This window comes from Nerophis lumbriciformis, linkage group LG33, assembly GCF_033978685.3.
Source record: "Nerophis lumbriciformis linkage group LG33, RoL_Nlum_v2.1, whole genome shotgun sequence".
NCBI classification, from domain to species: Eukaryota; Metazoa; Chordata; class Actinopteri; order Syngnathiformes; family Syngnathidae; genus Nerophis; species Nerophis lumbriciformis.
In genome coordinates, this window is record NC_084580.2 from 14,055,058 (window position 1) to 14,072,011 (window position 16,954).

At 38.4% G+C, this 16,954-nt stretch overlaps 1 protein-coding gene across 7 annotated transcripts in view; it reads left to right on the plus strand.

Annotated features, from left to right (window-relative positions):
* mier3b (mesoderm induction early response 1, family member 3 b) overlaps nucleotides 1-16,954 on the plus strand; it is a 186,593-nt gene that overhangs the window by 151,564 nt on the left and 18,075 nt on the right. For 4 of the 7 annotated variants that reach the window (XM_061928177.2, XM_061928182.1, XM_061928180.1 and 1 more), the window contains 4 exons: nucleotides 10,493-10,517; nucleotides 14,171-14,316; nucleotides 15,696-15,818; nucleotides 15,929-16,052. In XM_061928177.2, the coding sequence (XP_061784161.1) occupies nucleotides 10,493-10,517; nucleotides 14,171-14,316; nucleotides 15,696-15,818; nucleotides 15,929-16,052 (418 nt within the window). Of the gene's footprint in view, nucleotides 1-9,585; nucleotides 9,733-9,752; nucleotides 10,345-10,492; nucleotides 10,518-14,170; nucleotides 14,317-15,695; nucleotides 15,819-15,928; nucleotides 16,053-16,954 lie in introns of those variants that run through there. The other 3 variants (XM_061928183.2, XM_061928179.1, XM_061928181.1) reach the window with 3 other exon arrangements.

A 16,954-nucleotide genomic window follows, 5' to 3' on the forward strand; every position in this document is an offset into this window, starting at 1 on the left:
CCAGCATTCTGTTTTTGTTTACTTTGCAGCCAGTTCAGTTTTAGCTTCGTTCTGCATAGCCTTCCCTAAGCTTCAATGTATTTTCTTAGCAGCACTCATCTTTTGTTATTTTTGGTTTAAGCATTAGATATTTTTTTACCTGCACACTGCCTACCACTGTCTTCTGCATATTGTGATCACGACCAACATCTACAATGCAATTAGCTACCTGCTGCCACCTACTGATATGGAAGAGTATTACATGGTTACTCTGCCGAGCTCTAGACAGCACAGACGCTCAACAACGGCACATTTGCGGTTTGCAAAAAATATTTTTAACCCAATTAGGTGTAATGACATAATCTCCCACGGCACACCAGGCTGTATCTCACGGCACATTAGTGTGCCGCGGCACAGTGGTTGAAAAACACTGATATAGAATATCCACCACTGCTGATTGTATGAACAATGAGAGGTATGTAGGACAACAATGTGTTATGTGATGTAGCTACAGGACAAGGACAACAAGAGTGTCGGTGTAGTCTCACCTGCGTTATTCATTTCCGCAAAAGAAAAAGTCACCCACCACTCCATAACTCGTGTTTTTCTGCACAAAAGTTGACATTTTTCTGTTTTCCCGCCCTATATGAGAATTCAAGTATGGTTGGGTCATTGTTAGTCTGGAAAACTAGATTAGAATCTCCCTTGGTAATCTCTGTGTGAAGTTTGCATGTTCTCCCTGTGCTGATGCTGGCTCCAGGTACATGAACATGCCCAAAAACATGCATGCTAGGTCAATTGGAGATTCTAAACTGTCCATACGTGTGAATGTGAGTGTTGCTGGCCTGGCTGGCAACCCAATGTTCCCCCTAATTTTGTATGTGTCAGTGGATCACATGTGAACAGACGTGCACACTGTGGCCACACCATGCAGCAGCTCACCTGTCCCACACCTGACATAACAAGTTAAATGTCTTTTTATACACAGTCGAATGACAGCAGCCGATTATTTTCTAATATAGGTGATTTGGCCCGATGAAAATGATCTTCCTTATGTAATAGTATAGTATGTCTGGGTGGGGGTCTTGCTTTGGAAATAATTTGTACCCCTTCCAGAGATCAATCAATCAATCAATCAATCAATCAATCAATTCCTTTATTGTCATTGTCATAATAACACTTAAAGGGGAACATTATCACAATTTCAGAAGGGTTAAAACCATTAAAAATCAGTTCCCAGTGGCTTATTTTATTTTTCGAAGTTTTTTTCAAAATTTTACCCATCACGCAATATCCCTAAAAAAAAGCTTCAAAGTGCCTGATTTTAACCATCGTTAAAATCCAGCGTCCATTTTCCTGTGACGTCACATAGTGATGCCAACACAAACAAACATGGCGCATAGAACAGCAAGCTATAGCGACATTAGCTCGGATTCAGACTAGGATTTCAGCGGTTTAAGCGATTCAACAGATTACGCATGTATTGAAACGGATGGTTGTAGTGTGGAGGCAGGTAGCGAAAACGAAATTCAAGAAGGAACTGAAGCTATTGAGCCATATCGGTTTGAACCGTATGCAAGCGAAACCGACGAAAACGACACGACAGCCAGCGACACGGGAGAAAGCGAGGACGAATTTGGCAATCGCCTTCTAACCAACGATTGGTATGTGTTTGTTTGGCATTAAAGGAAACTAACAACTATGAACTAGGTTTACAGCATATGAAATACATTTGGCAACAACATGCACTTTGAGAGTGCAGACAGCCCAATTTTCATCAATTAATATATTCTGTAGACATACCCTCATGTCAGCAGGCCAGGGAAGCTAGGTTCGATATTCTTCTCTTGATCATCTTCGGTGGCATAAGGGACGGTGTGAGCCAAGACATCCAGGGGGTTTAGCTCGCTCGTCTGCGGGAACAAACTGTCGCCATTGCTTGCCGTGCTACCGAGGGCCTTTGTCCCTGAATTGCTCACACACTCCGGCAGATTCAATGGGGGTCTGGCGGCAGATTTCTTTGACTTTATCGTTGGAAATGCATCTGCTTTGAGTGTCGCAGGATATCCACACATTCTTGCCATCTCTGTCGTAGCATAGCTTTCGTCGGTAAAGTGTGCGGAACAAACGTCCAATTTCTTGCCACTTTCGCACCTTTGGGCCACTGGTGCAACTTAAATCCGTCCCTATACGTGTTGTTACACCCTCCGACAACACACCGACGAGGCATGATGTCTCCAAGGTACGGAAAACAGTCGAAGAAAACGGAAAATAACAGAGCTGATTTGACTCGGTGTTTGAGAAAATGGCGGATTGCTTCCCGATGTGATGTAACGTTGTGACGTCATCGCTCCGAGAGCGAATACTAGATAGGCGTTTAATTCGCCAAAATTCACCCGTTTAGAGTTCGGAAATCGGTTAAAAAAATGTATGGTCTTTTTTCTGCAACATCAAGGTATATATTGACGCTTACATAGGTCTGGTGATAATGTTCCCCTTTAAATCATACACGTCAACAAGATTTTGTTTGAGCTTTGTCCAGCGGCATAGAAACTGCATTGAAGTGCAGGTTGACCATAGTTTACAGTTTAGCATCGTTAGGAAGATGGCGAATAGAGGGACGTGGGGGTGGGAACAGTCGGATGTCTGATGGGTGTTACGTTGATGTTGCAGCAATGCAATGTCCAGAGCACAATTATTGAGGTGGTGAAGAGTGAGGTAATAAGATGGTCCGGGGCAGCAAAGGGGCAGGCTGTTCATTTAGCAGTCTCACAGCCTGGGGATACAGACTGTGAGACATTCTGGTGGTCCTGGTGCGAATCGATCTATACATCCTTCCAGAGGGTAGCAGGTTGAAGAGGCCATGTGCTGGGTGGTATCTGTCCTTTAGGATGTTGTGTACTCAGTGGCCTAGTGGTTAGAGTGTCCGTCCTGAGATCGGTAGGTTGGGAGTTCAAATCCCGGCCGAGTCATACCAAAGACTATAAAAAATGGGACCCATTACCTCCCTGCTTGGCACTCAGCATCAAGGGTTGGAATTGGGGGTTAAATCACCAAAATGATTCCCGGGCGCAGCCACCGCTGCTGCCCACTGCTCCCCTCACCTCCCAGGGGGTGATCAAGGGTGATGGGTCAAATGCAGAGAATAATTTCGCCACACCTAGTGTGTGTGTGACAATCATTGGTACTTTAACTTTAACTTTAACTTTAGGCAGCGAGTTGTGTACATGGCACTCATCTCTGGGAGTATCGTCCTTGTAATCACATTTACAGTAGAACCTTGATTTACAAATTTACTTGGTTCCAGAACAGGGTCCGTAAATTGGAACGTTCGTATAGTGAAGCAGATTTCTCCATAAGAAACAATGTAAATATGAATAATGGGTTTCAGCCTCTACAATTGTCCTATTTTAGCGAATATTTGTCCACTAGTTTGAACACAATATATCAAACAAACATAACAAGGAGATGACAAATTAACTCTCTTTATTAACAAGCCAAAACAACATGGACAACAACAGTCCTCTGTATGGGCTGCTTTGGCAACATGCACACACACACATAAGAAGTCCCTTTGGTGCCCTCACTAACGATCAAAAATCCCAAAAAACTTTAACAACCATATTGCTACAATAAACATTTTAAAAAGTAAAATCCATTTACAGTACGTAAAGCTGACTTTGAGTCTGATTAACATCGACAAAGTCCTCTTATAAGCTACAATTCACGAGGAGAGAAAAGCGCTAACAGAGGGAGGGAAGAGAACCGAGGAGGCGGTGGGGGGGTGCCCTGTGTGCGTGCGGTGGAAAGAGGCGCCGCTGAACAAGAGAGGTATTCTTTTACTCCGCTGTTAAATAAGTTTGCTTTGCCATATTTTTCAGAAAAGTCTGTTCCCATCAACAAGAAAATGCTACTGTGGTACGAAGCTGTCTTCCTCAATCTCTTCAATACCAGCAAGCACAAAATGACTGCCAAGTAGGACACAAAATGAATGAATGAAGCGTTCGTACACAGAAACATGGTTCGCACACATAGGCACATTTGGCCTGATTTAAAAGTTTGTTAACCGAAAAGTTCCCAATAAACAGGTTCGTAAATCGAGGTTTCTCTTAAAGTAATCACATGTTGCACAATGAGATGCGTGCTGTAGCACAAGCATGGAATAAAGTGTACATTACTGTAACTTTGTCTGTAAAGTATATCAAAAAGTTTTTTTTATATATATACATATGTAGTGTGCATATATATGTATTAATCTATAATATTATACAAATATAATTTATTTATATATACATATACACATATAACCAGTTTTGCTCGATAGTAGTATTTTGCGAATGTTCTTTGGTGTGGCTACGATTGTGATTGGCGATAAGCCAGAAGTCGGACCCTAAAGCAGAGACATAGTAGACGGGATGAACCATGAACAATTAATTTGATGAATAACAAAAAGTGCACTATAGGGAGTGGTAAAAAGTACAACTGAAAGTTACCGGTGACAAAAGGCCACCGGGAAGCTAATAAAGTAGTTCAACAAGAAGTCCTTGGGAGGATACACGCTACTAAGAAGGCATCAGAGACGAAGAGACATGCTCGACGCAGGGGAAGGCAAGGAGAATAGTCTGGCATCGAGCATGTCTCAGTCCAGAGCTTAAGAGCTGGCCTAATTGGAATTGGCCCCAGGTCTTCTTGCTGTTACATTAAGACCACGGTAATCAATGCATGGACGCAAAGATTTATCTTTCATTTCGACAAAGAAAAACCTAGCGCCAACCGGCAAAGATGAGGGACGAATAAGACCGGTGGCGATTGATGAGGAAACATAATCTTTGGGTGCCTGCCGTTCTGGACCAGAAATGTTATACAACTTGGCGTTGGGGAGAACCGCATCAGGAATCAGCAGGAATACCTGTTAGATCTAGCTCTTCAACTGATAGTTTATTTTCTTTTAAGGGGATGTTAATCACTGAATGCAAACAGTGTGAATGACAGAAAATACTCCAATTGCAGATAGACAGCCTATCCAATCGATAGTAGGATTATGAAATTCAAGCCAAGTTAACCCGAGAACGACTGGAGCAGATTGGGATGGGACATTGAAAAAAGTTCAGTAAGTCAGTTTGGTGAGTGACATCCGCCAGGAGGCGCCCATCCAGAGAATAAACCTCCTTGGGAGAATCAAGTTTAAACTTAGTGAATGTATCTTTACAAACTCAGTGTCCAAAAAACAATAATCAGCTCCTGAGTCAATAAGAGGACCAACTGTGATATTTTGTCCATTGCCAGTCAAGAACCCTGAAACTTGTAGTCTCTTAAAGTAAGATAAGCAGCGTGGTGAAGAGGAAATGTCAGGGTTGGAGTGCTCACAGCCAGGTTTGTTAAGTGAAGAGTCAATTGTGAATTGTTCTTGTTTGCGGATGACTCGGCCCTGCTGGTATCAGACAAGGACAGGTGGAGAAAATCCTCAGTGCTGAACTCTGTAGAACTTGCACCTGGCTCGCTGACAACAAGCTATCCATACACTTGGGTAAAACAGAATCCATCCTGTTTGGGTCCCACATCAACCTTAAGAAAGTCAATGACTTCACTATAAAAGTGGGTGACATTGTTATCACCAGGAAAGATGAGGTCACCTACCTAGGTTCCATTCTAGAGGCTAATCTTTCTTGTGATAAAATGACAACCAAGGTAATCAAAAAGGTCAACCAACAAACGAGATTTCTCTATAGAATCTCCTCTCTGGTCAACAAAAGCACCATGAGGATTCTAGCGGGAACTCTCGTTCAACCCTTTTTCGATTACGCATGCACCTCCTGGTACCCCAGCACCTCCAAAACCCTCAAATCTAGACTCCAAACATCCCAGAACAAGATAGTCAGATTACTTTTAGACCTCCAACCCAGATCACACCTCACTCCTACCCACTTCTCCAAAGTGGGCTGGCTCAGGGTGGAGGACAGAGTAAAACAACTTGCACTGAGCCTAGTCTATAAAATCCGCTGCACCTCCCTGATACCAAAGTACAAAGTCAAACTACTTCCATAACGTAAATGACCGCCATAACCACAACACCAGGGTGAGCTCCACTAACCACGTTAAACCCAGATTCCGATCAAACAAAGGTCTTAACTCATTCTCTTTCTATGCCAAATCAATGTGGAATGCGCTCCCAACAGGTATAAAAGAAAGGGCATCTCTATCCTCCATCAAAACCGCAATAAAAGTACACCTCCAGGCAACTTCAACCCTAAGCTAACACCCTCCCCGGATTGTTAATAATCAAATGTAAACAATCAAATGCAGATATTTTTCTTATGCCTTCTGATCTCTCTCTCTCTCTCTCTATGTCCACTACTTGCTGTCCATATCCTACCAAGTCAGACCTACACTGTTTCAATATCCATTTCTCTGTTCTCAATTGTTGATGACTGATGATGACAACCAAACCTAACCCCCCGCCCCCCTCCACACCCCGAATTGTAAATAATGTAAATAATTCAATGTATACACCCTGATGATTATGTTGTGTGATGACTGTATTATGATGATAGTATATATGATAGTATATATCTGTATCATGAATCAATTTAAGTGGACCCCAACTTAAACAAGTTGTAAAACTTATTCGGGTGTTACCATTTAGTGGTCAATTGTACGGAATATGTACTTCACTGTGCAACTTACTAATACAAGTCTCAATCAATCAATCAATCAATCAACAGACCTGCAGGAGGTGACCTCAGGCGTCTTAACGAGAACGCTAGGTCGGACGGTTTGAACACTTGGAGATGTGATTGCTTGGATCGCTGCAGTAGAGATAGAGGCGGGGTTTCTTACGACGAGGACGTTCGGCTGATGTGAGGCGACGTCCTCCAAGCTGAATAGGAAACTTCTGTGTTTTAGATGGGGGAGGGATCCGTGTAGAACTCAGACAAGCGTTGGAGGCAACACATCCAGTGGCGTGGTCTTATCACAGAGTTGTTTCTCAATGCGAACGACGAATGCTATGAGTTCATCCAAATCATTAAGTGACTCTAATGGGACCATGTGACTCTTAATGTGTTTATCCAGTCCTAAAAAAAAGGGCATCCAATAATGCTGCAGCCTTCCATTTACTTTCAGCAGCGAGAATGCGGAACTCAATAGCATAGTCCAAAACCTGACGACCCCCTGGCATAATTTGAATATAGAGTGTGCAGCAGGGTGATTTTGCTTAAAGGTGCCATATGTAGTAATGTGGCCAGAAATGCTTCTGCAATAGCGGTCAAAATTCTGTGGACCCCTCCCACTCTCCCTGACTAAGGTTGCCAGATACGCAGCCGAATACGAATCCTACTCCAAGGAACTTCAAATGGTAATCGACGAGTCCTACGCTGTAGGTTTCTCTTGTTTATGCTCCTTGCAAGATGGTTTACTATGTAAATATGCCACATTTTACTTATGTCGATTAGCCAAATGTATTTGTAAAATTTCGCACTATGCATAACATTTTTTAGCCCTTTTATTTGACTATTTCAATACAAATTACATGATGATGTCACACTCACTCCACACCTCACACATACACACAATATATTTTACTTATCATAATGTGATAATTGTGATTTCAATATTGACACAAATGATTGTTATGGTTAATTACCCATAATCATGCAGCTCTAGTCTAAATTCTCCAACTTCTATCACCAATACAGCTACTCTGACATAATAACAGGATAGTTGAGCTCCTTGGGTTTTTAATTTATATGACTGGCAACATATTTAGCAGATCCTAAATAAACAGTGCATTTATTGTCTTTTTGTGGTAATTATCCATCAAAAAAGAGGCACAATGTCTGAATTCATATATATATTTACACCTTATATATATATATATATATATATATATATATATATATATATATATGTATGCATATGTGTACATATATAGGACATATATATATGTATGTATGTATAAGCGCTAGAAAATGGATGGATGGATGGATGTATATGTATATAATATAGTACATATGTATGTATATATGAATATATATAGTTTATGTATGTATACATAGTACGTATATATATATATATATATATATATAGTACATGTGTAAATATACATACATACATATATATATACAGTATATATATATATATATATATATATATATATATATATATATATATATACACATGCTCTTTCTCTCTCTATATATCAATCAATCAATCAATGTTTATTTATAAAGCCCTAAATCACAAGTGTCTCAAAGGGCTGCACAAGCCACAACGACATCTTCGGTTCAGATCCCACATAAGATATACACATATATAGAGTACATCTGCGGTCCTCTCCAAGGTTTCTCATTGTCATCTCACTGGGTTGAGTTTTTCCTTGCCCTGATGTGGGATCTAAACCGAGGATGTCGTTGTGGCTTGTGCAGCCCTTTGAGACACTTGTGATTTAGGGCTATATAAATAAACATTGATGTGTGTATATATATATATATATATATATATATATATATATATATAGTAAATAAATAAATAAATATAACTAAATAAAATATTGCATAACTAATAGGATAAAAAGCAAAATACAAATGACTTCAGGTTCCAAGGACATTATGTATGGACAACTGGCTGCTGGTTCCAGACGTGTTGGTCGTCCCTCCCTCCGGTTCAAGGACGCATGCATGCAAGAGAGATCTGAAGGCGTGTAATATTCCTCTGGACAGCTGGGAGATACAGGCGGAAAACCGAAATGTCTGGCGTCAAGCGGTGAGACGGGGTATCGCAGAGGCTGATTTGAGGAGAGGCCAGCTCGCAGAGGAGAAGAGAGACAGGAGGAAACGTACTGCAAATACAATTGCACAGCAGGATCGGGATGAATTCTCTACACATGTTTGCACTAAGTGCAACAGGGACTGTCACTCAAGAATTGGCTTGTACAGCCATGCTAGGCGTTGTCAACAAACATGAATGTACCGTATCAACAAAACAATCAAGTTAAAATGTGAAAATTATATTTACATATGTGCATTGTATAATTACAACACTCATTAAAACTGAAAATATATTACTAATAATTGACTAAAACAGGATGACAAAACTATTTAAATAAAAATAAAAATAAAATAAACTATTAATAATAATTAAAGTACCATTACAAAATTTAAAAAATTTAAAATAAATTAAATAAAAAAAATAAACATCAAATCGAAATAAGTGTCTGACACAAGAGCGTAAATTAGCATGGTCATCTGTGACTAGCTGCCAAAGGGAAAACAAATAAATTATATATATATATATATATCTATATATATATATATATATATATATATATATATATATATATATATATATATAGATATATATATATATATCTAAATAGAATATTGCATAACTAATAGGATAAAAAGCAAAATACAAATGACTTCAATAAAATAATATCAGGTAAATTGCCATCTCAGCTGATACCTTGCTGCGAGAACATTCTACACACGCGCCCACGGCTCGTCGTGTGCAGGTTTGACAAAGACCACGCAATGGTTTAAATTACACGTGTATTTTTTGGTGGCTTTTAAAAAATATGTATATTATATGCTGCATGTATAATGTAAATCAGGTTTGAAAGGATCCCCGTTAATCTGTGGATGGTTTTGAACGGCGTCACGACTGAGGGGGTCATCCCGCTCTCTGATTGGCTGAGAGCCTTCATCCGGGAACTCTGCTACGACTGGCTCATTAGCTAAAGGTACCAATATGGCGGAGGTAAGAGGGAAAACAGGAGAGAAGCGTTCAATCTCAAATCGATATTTTTAACATTTGCCGTCGTATTTTCTCACTTTTATGCTATCGATTGGGAAGATGATGTTTTTTCCTGCTATATAGCGCGACTCGTGGCAAAAATATGGTTTATTTTTTCAATCGTAGATGTGTCCGAATGTGTGGCGAGATCCTTCACTACCAGGCCGCTGCGCCGTCGCTCTCAGCTGCTTCGGCGTAGCGGCGGTGTAAATTGATACGTAAATTTCACATTAGCTTTGCTGCTTAAATCATCTAATACGCGCTTACGGTGAAGAAAAAAAAGACTCGCCGAGTTGTCGGTGTGCCGCTGTGTTTTTAGAGAAACGAAAAAGGCATGAAAATGTTATAGCGCGCTAAGAAACTGTTCATGTTTACATGAATCGACGTTTCAGGTTGTTACTCATGTTAGCTTCCTGGCTAGCTGGCGTCCGCTCTTACTGGAGGCTAACTTTAAAAAATATATATATTTTATAAATGACATTTTCATCCCTGAAAACGTTTATTCCACTGACATGCTATTTGATAATAAGCAAGTTAGCGCGGGTCATGTTGATTTAGCCGCCTACTTCAGTTCAGGTAACGGTAGATGCTGCTTTTCTGCACATCACTCGTCACACTTTTTGGATAAACTTATGACTCACTGCTTCTCTCCATGAATATTATTATTTGATTACATGCAGAATTTACTTTTGAAGTGTAATTTATGCTATGTTTGTTTTTCCAGGCTTGCCTTGGGAGTTCAAGTCCAGGTAAGAATCTTGTATTTTGCTAGAAAAATGATTGTGGTTGATGCATTATTTTTTTTTAATCAGTGTTCAATGTTGTATCAAATTACAAAAGCAATGCTCATCATTAAAGTAAATGCTGCAGTAGGGCTGGGCGATAGTTGGTAGAGAAGGCCAGTAACGTGGTGGGAGTGGAGCTAGACCAGTGGTTCTTAACCTTGTTGGAGGTACCGAACCCCACCAGTTTCTTATGCGTATTCACCAAACCCTTCTTTAGTGAAAAATAAAATGTTTCTTTTTTCAAATTCAAGACGAAGTTATATGTTTTTGGTAACACTTTAGTATGGGCAACATATTCTAAATAACAAAGACTTAATTTAGAGTTTTTTGGACACTAGGGGAACATATTCTAAGTCAGTGGTTCTCAAATGGGGGTACGCGTACCCCTGGGGGTACTTGAAGGTATGCCAAGGGGTACGTGAGATTTTTTTTAAATATTCTAAAAATAGCAAACATTCAAAAATCCTTTATAAATATATTTAATGAATAATACTTCAACAAAATATGAATGTAAGTTCATAAACTGAACATCAAATCAAGTAGGCTATTCCATTCATTACCATAAACCCAGAGTTTCCCCCATGCCATGATGGTTTGACCCTCACTAAAATGTCTGTCAAAAAGAACTGTGAAAAGAAATGCAACAATGCAATATTCAGTGTTTACAGCTAGCTTTTTTGTGGACATGTTCCATAAATATTGATGTTAAAGATTTCTTTTTTTGTGAAGAAATGTTTAGAATTAAGTTCATGAATCCAGATGGATCTCTTTTACAATCCCCAAAGAGGGCACTTTAAGTTGATGATTACTTCTATGTGTAGAAATCTTTATTTATAATTGAATCACTTGTTTATTTTTCAACACGTTTTTAGTTATTTGCATATCTTTTTTTCCCAAATAGTTCAAGAAAGACCACTACAAATGAGCAATATTTTGCACTGTTATACAATTTAATAAATCAGAAACTGATGACATAGTGCTGTATTTTACTTCTGTATCTCTTTTTTTCAACCAAAAATGCTTTTCTCTGATTAGGGGGTACCGTACTTGAATTAAAAAAAAATTCACAGGGGGTACATCACTGAAAAAAGGTTGAGAACCACTGTTCTAAGTAACAAAGACTTAATTTAGAGTTATTTGGTTAGGGTTAGAGCAAGGGTAGGGAACCTATGACTCTCGAGTCAGATGTGGCTCTTTTGATGACTGCGTCTGGCTCTCAGATTAAATCTTAGCTGACATTGATTAACACGATAAGTAATGAATAAAAAATAACGTTCAAAATATAAAACATTTTCATGTATTTTAATCCATCCACCTGTTCAAGAAGTCGCATTAACGGTAAGAAGTATTTTATTTATTATTGATTAGCTTCAGAATAACAATGTTATTAAAAATAATACAAGATTTATTATACAATTAAAATGTTGGTCTTATTTAAAAATGCACACATTTAGTTGTATTCAGTGTTAAAAAATTACAAATTTTATGGCTCTCACGGAAATACATTTTAAAATATTTGGCTTTCATGGCTCTCTCAGCCAAAAAGGTTCCCGACCCCTGGGTTAGAGGGTTAGGGCCAGGGTTAGAGGGTTAGGCTTATAATAAGGCCATGCCGAATAAGGCATTAATAAGTACTTAATAATGACTAGTTAAGAGCCAATATGTTACTAATTTGCATGTTAATAAGCAACAAATTAATGGTGAATATATTCCCCATACTAAAGTGTTACCATGTTTTTTTTACTAGTGCACAAAATGAACCGTGCATGAACATCACATTGTTCAAAGAACAAAACCAACACAGTGCATAAACTCACAACAAATTACACACCTGCAAATCAGTCTGACTTCTGCTGTTGCCGTATCCGTAATACGCCGATAGGGAGAAGTTTTTATTTACACGATGAGTCGGGTGTGTCTTGACCTCCGCCGAACCCCTTAGCCCGACTTACCGAACCCCTAGGGTTCAATCGAACCCAGGTTAAGAACCACTGAGCTAGACTCTCTGGCGGTGGTGTCAGAGAGAAGTCTAGCGAAACTCCTAGCCATTATGGACAACACCTCCCACCCACTACACCTTGCGGGGAGAATGAGCACGTTCAATGGAAGGCTCAGACTCCCAAAATGCAACACGAAACGACACAGGAGGTCCTTCATACCGACAGCCATCAGACTGTATAATGCATATGTTCCTTCTTGACTGCACTTAAGTGTAGAGTATATGTAGTATATGTAGAATATATGTATATTATTTATATATTATATATATATATATAATATATTATATATGTTATATTATTTATTATTATTCTTGTCTATTGTGAGCGAACTGTGGTGCTGAATTTCCCCAAGGGATCAATAAAGTACTTTCTCTTCTATTCTATATCGATATACTAGATATATCGCGGGTTTGTCTCTGTGCGATATAGAAAATGACTATCGTGATATTCAAGTATACGTTCTCACGCAGTTGCTTTTAGCTGCAGGCATTACACTACAGGCTTTTCTCACTCTTTCTAGTCCCTCCTTCTCAAAGAGACTTAAACAAGCTCACCTTCTTACATACGTCACATACGTATACGCCCTCGTTGAGCAGAGAGGTAGCAGCATGGCTAAAGTTAGCTGTGGTGCGAGTGGTAATACGAGAGAAAGAAGGTGTGAATCTGGTAACAAATGAAGGAAGAATTAATTCCATAGAAAAACAGCACGGGGTCCATCGTCTGGCAGTGGTTTGACTTCAAGTGGGAATATGTCGAACAGACAATCGTAATATGTCAAGTGTGGGGCGAAAGTGTTTCTACAAAAAGTAGCATTACTGCTAATATGTAGCATTTGAAAAGTCACCCGCTAGAGAATGAAGAGTGTTTACTCCGCATGTCAACATCTCCGTTCGGTGCCACTCCAACAAAATGCTGAGGCAACCATTTCCACATCAACACCGTATGAAAAAAAATAGTTCACGACATAAGGAGATAATGTCCACAGTAACCTACCACATAGCGAAGGACGTACACTATTTGATTTCCTATTATGCAGCTCATTTTTTTGACACTTATTGAAATATCTTGTGTGACATCATGCACAAAAGTGCACTTTATTTGTTTAAACTATTGTAGTAGCGTTCTGTACAAAAAGTGCACTTTAATTTAGTGTTGTTTTGATTTGTCATCTTAGTGACATCATGCAGAAAAGTGCATTAATAGCTTGTTTTAAAATGTCTCTGACAATCTTGCACTTTCTGTTTTGGAAACAATCTTGCACTTTCTGTTTTGGAAATGACATGAATGTTTGTGCCACTGCTTAATAACTGTTTAATAAATACAGTTTTGGTAAATTGACTTAGTTGTGATTGCCCTCTCTGCATGAAAGTTTAAAATGAGCATATATTAATGCAGTATGAACAAGAATGTTTTAATGTAGACACATAGAATCATCATACTGCTGTGATTATATGCATCAAGTGTTCATTCAAGGCTAAGGCAAAATATCGCAATATATATCGTGTATCGTGATATGGCCTAAAAATATCGACATTAAAAACGGCCACATCGTCCAGCCCTATGCTGCAGCAAGTCAAATGCTCTTGGTTATATAAATTTGTTTTTTTGTTTCCTTAGTTGGCTCTTTGTCGTCAGAAGATCATGACTTTGACCCAACTGCAGAAATGCTAGTCCATGAGTACGATGATGAGAGGACTCTGGAGGAGGAAGAGTCTCTTGAAGGAGGGGGGAATATCAGATCTGAGATTGCAGATCTGGAGAAGGTACATTTATTAAAATGTTTAAAATATGTCTGTCTTATAAGATATCATGTTCATTTATTTATGGGAGTCTTTATCCGTGTGGTTATTTGTGCAATTAAGGTTAAATAGCTCGGCTTGTAAACATTTAGTTAAGATATTGTCTTGTCAACTCTGAAGCTTGCTTTTTTTTAATAGAATCCATAGGAGCTGTGGTTTAGACTGAAACATAATTGATGTTAAAGTTTGTTCCGAAACTATTTGATCGGTGATAGTAGTGAACAGTGAATTCAAAATATAAATATCTGAGTAACTACACATCCTAGCCAAATTAAATCAAATGGGCTTCATGTTGAAAAATATAATATTTATTTTTATAAATTTACATAGAGTTTATGACCAATTTCACAAAGTGTCACAAATGACCTGTGACATGACACGTCAAGTCGGTCAGTTCAGCTCCTACCAAACATGCAGTAGCATATGTTACGTGGGCCTGAATCAATATTAGATAAGGCAATTAACTGTCGATAAATGAAAAATTAGTCGGTAAGTTCGATAAATTGCCATGTGCATGCTTGAAGAGCATCCACGCTATTTGTTGCTTTCAGCACCTAAGCGTGTTTGTACCATTGCGTAATGAAAAGAAAGGGGTGAATCATCTTGTCCTCAGTAAGTGTTGTTGACTCAAAATTATCGCAAAACCAAATGCCACCACAACAGTGCAAATGTTTCAGTTTAAACTTTTTTTTTTTAGTCCTCAAAACATGGTGTTTCCTCACACGTTTTTTTTTTATTTTTTATATTACTTGTTAATACATCTGCTTTTAATGTATTGTTGTTATTGTTACTCTACACTTTCGTTTATAAGGGTCCTAAATTGATTGTCAGTTAAGTAATTTACAACTCGACCGCTGCCTACATGTTCAATAGTGAAGTGCAACTTTGCCAATACTTTATTTAGCCATTTTATTTATTGCTTTGCTTGTGTAAATTTGTAATTTTTTTTAGCTAGAATATTACATACAATAACATTTTTTCCTATGCAAAGTCAATTTTAAGGGCTTAAAGGTATTTGGACAATTTTTATGCAAATATATCCAAAGACAAAATAATAAACGCTGTCATTACTTAAATCCTTCTGGATTTAACTGTACTGTTTATATGTTTAATACACTGGTAGCTAAAGGAATCATGGTATCTTCACAATTGGGAAAACATCACTACAATTTGTTAGTTTTTGCATTTTTTTTAACATAAAATGTCAAGACTTTTAAAATAAAAATAATAATGTTATTTATCTGACAATGACATATTTTTTTCTGTTATCTGTTAAATGAATTAAAATGTGAAAAAAAACACCTGTTGATTCACATGCCGACTGTTGTTTTCATCTTTACCAGGAGGGTAATATGCCTTTGGAGGAGCTGTTGGCCATGTACCGCTACGAGGCGTCAGCTGGGTCCAGTATAGACAGCTCCTCTGGAGACCTCACAGACGAGCTGCCCGACATGACTTTAGACAAGGTAAATGTCTTTCCTTTATTTTTTCACTTTGCGGGGGAGTCTTTCCCTTTCTGAGAAGAAGCAGCTTTTTTTGTGAAATTGTTTGGTCAACTTGACTCATTTGTTCCAAGGAGGAAATTGCTAAAGACTTGTTGTCTGGTGATTACGAGGAGGAGACACAGTCTTCGGCTGATGATCTCACCCCCTCGGTCACCTCCCATGAAACCACCGATTTCTTCCCTCGGACTCTTCGATGTAAGTGACCCACTCACAATAACTATAATTGTAAAAGTATATTACAAGCAACACATAAAGTGTGTGTCTGGGGGGTACATTTATTAAGAAATAATGTATTACTAATTAAACATATCTAATATTAAAAATATGCTGTTGATATAAATAAAATTAATATTATATTCATGTCCAGAGATAAACAAGTATAAAATGTCGGGGGTGCACGATGATGATTTTTGTCCGTCACAAGGAATTATGACATCGCACCGATAGTTATAACATTTAAAAAAAACAACTCAGATTAAAGAACACTTCAATGAGGTGAGATTACCTGTACTGTAATGCAGGTGGGTTAGGTGAGCAAATCAAGCGTTGTTTTTTCCTCCTACCTGCCTTGCCTTAAACTCCCCGAGTTCATTGTAAACAAACATATCGTCGTCTGTGTGGAACTTTCTTCCGTTTCAGATGAAGACATTTTGTGTCCAATTTTCTGCAGATTTTTTGTAATGAGTAAAACACATCGCAATACATCACATCAAACCTTATCAGCCATATAAACACCAACAACACTACAACAGGGTTTTGAAAGCCAATGAAGACAGAAATGGTGGCGACCAACTCTTACCATGGTTGGAAAAAAAAAGGATAAATAAGTTGTCTGTATTGGTTTTGAAACAGCAGTAGTGATGGGTTGATGAGGCGTCATGAAGCGTTTCGACACATTGCAAAACTGTATTGATACTGTGTCGCTACTGTGTCACTAAATACTGACATCTGCTGGACATTAAAAACCCCTACAGGCAACCTATGGACCGACTCAACTGACACTGATTTTATGACCTAGTATATACAATAATATAAACCAAGTCATTGTATTTCATTTAGGATTATTTCATATCTTCATTTAAATAAAAATATATTTT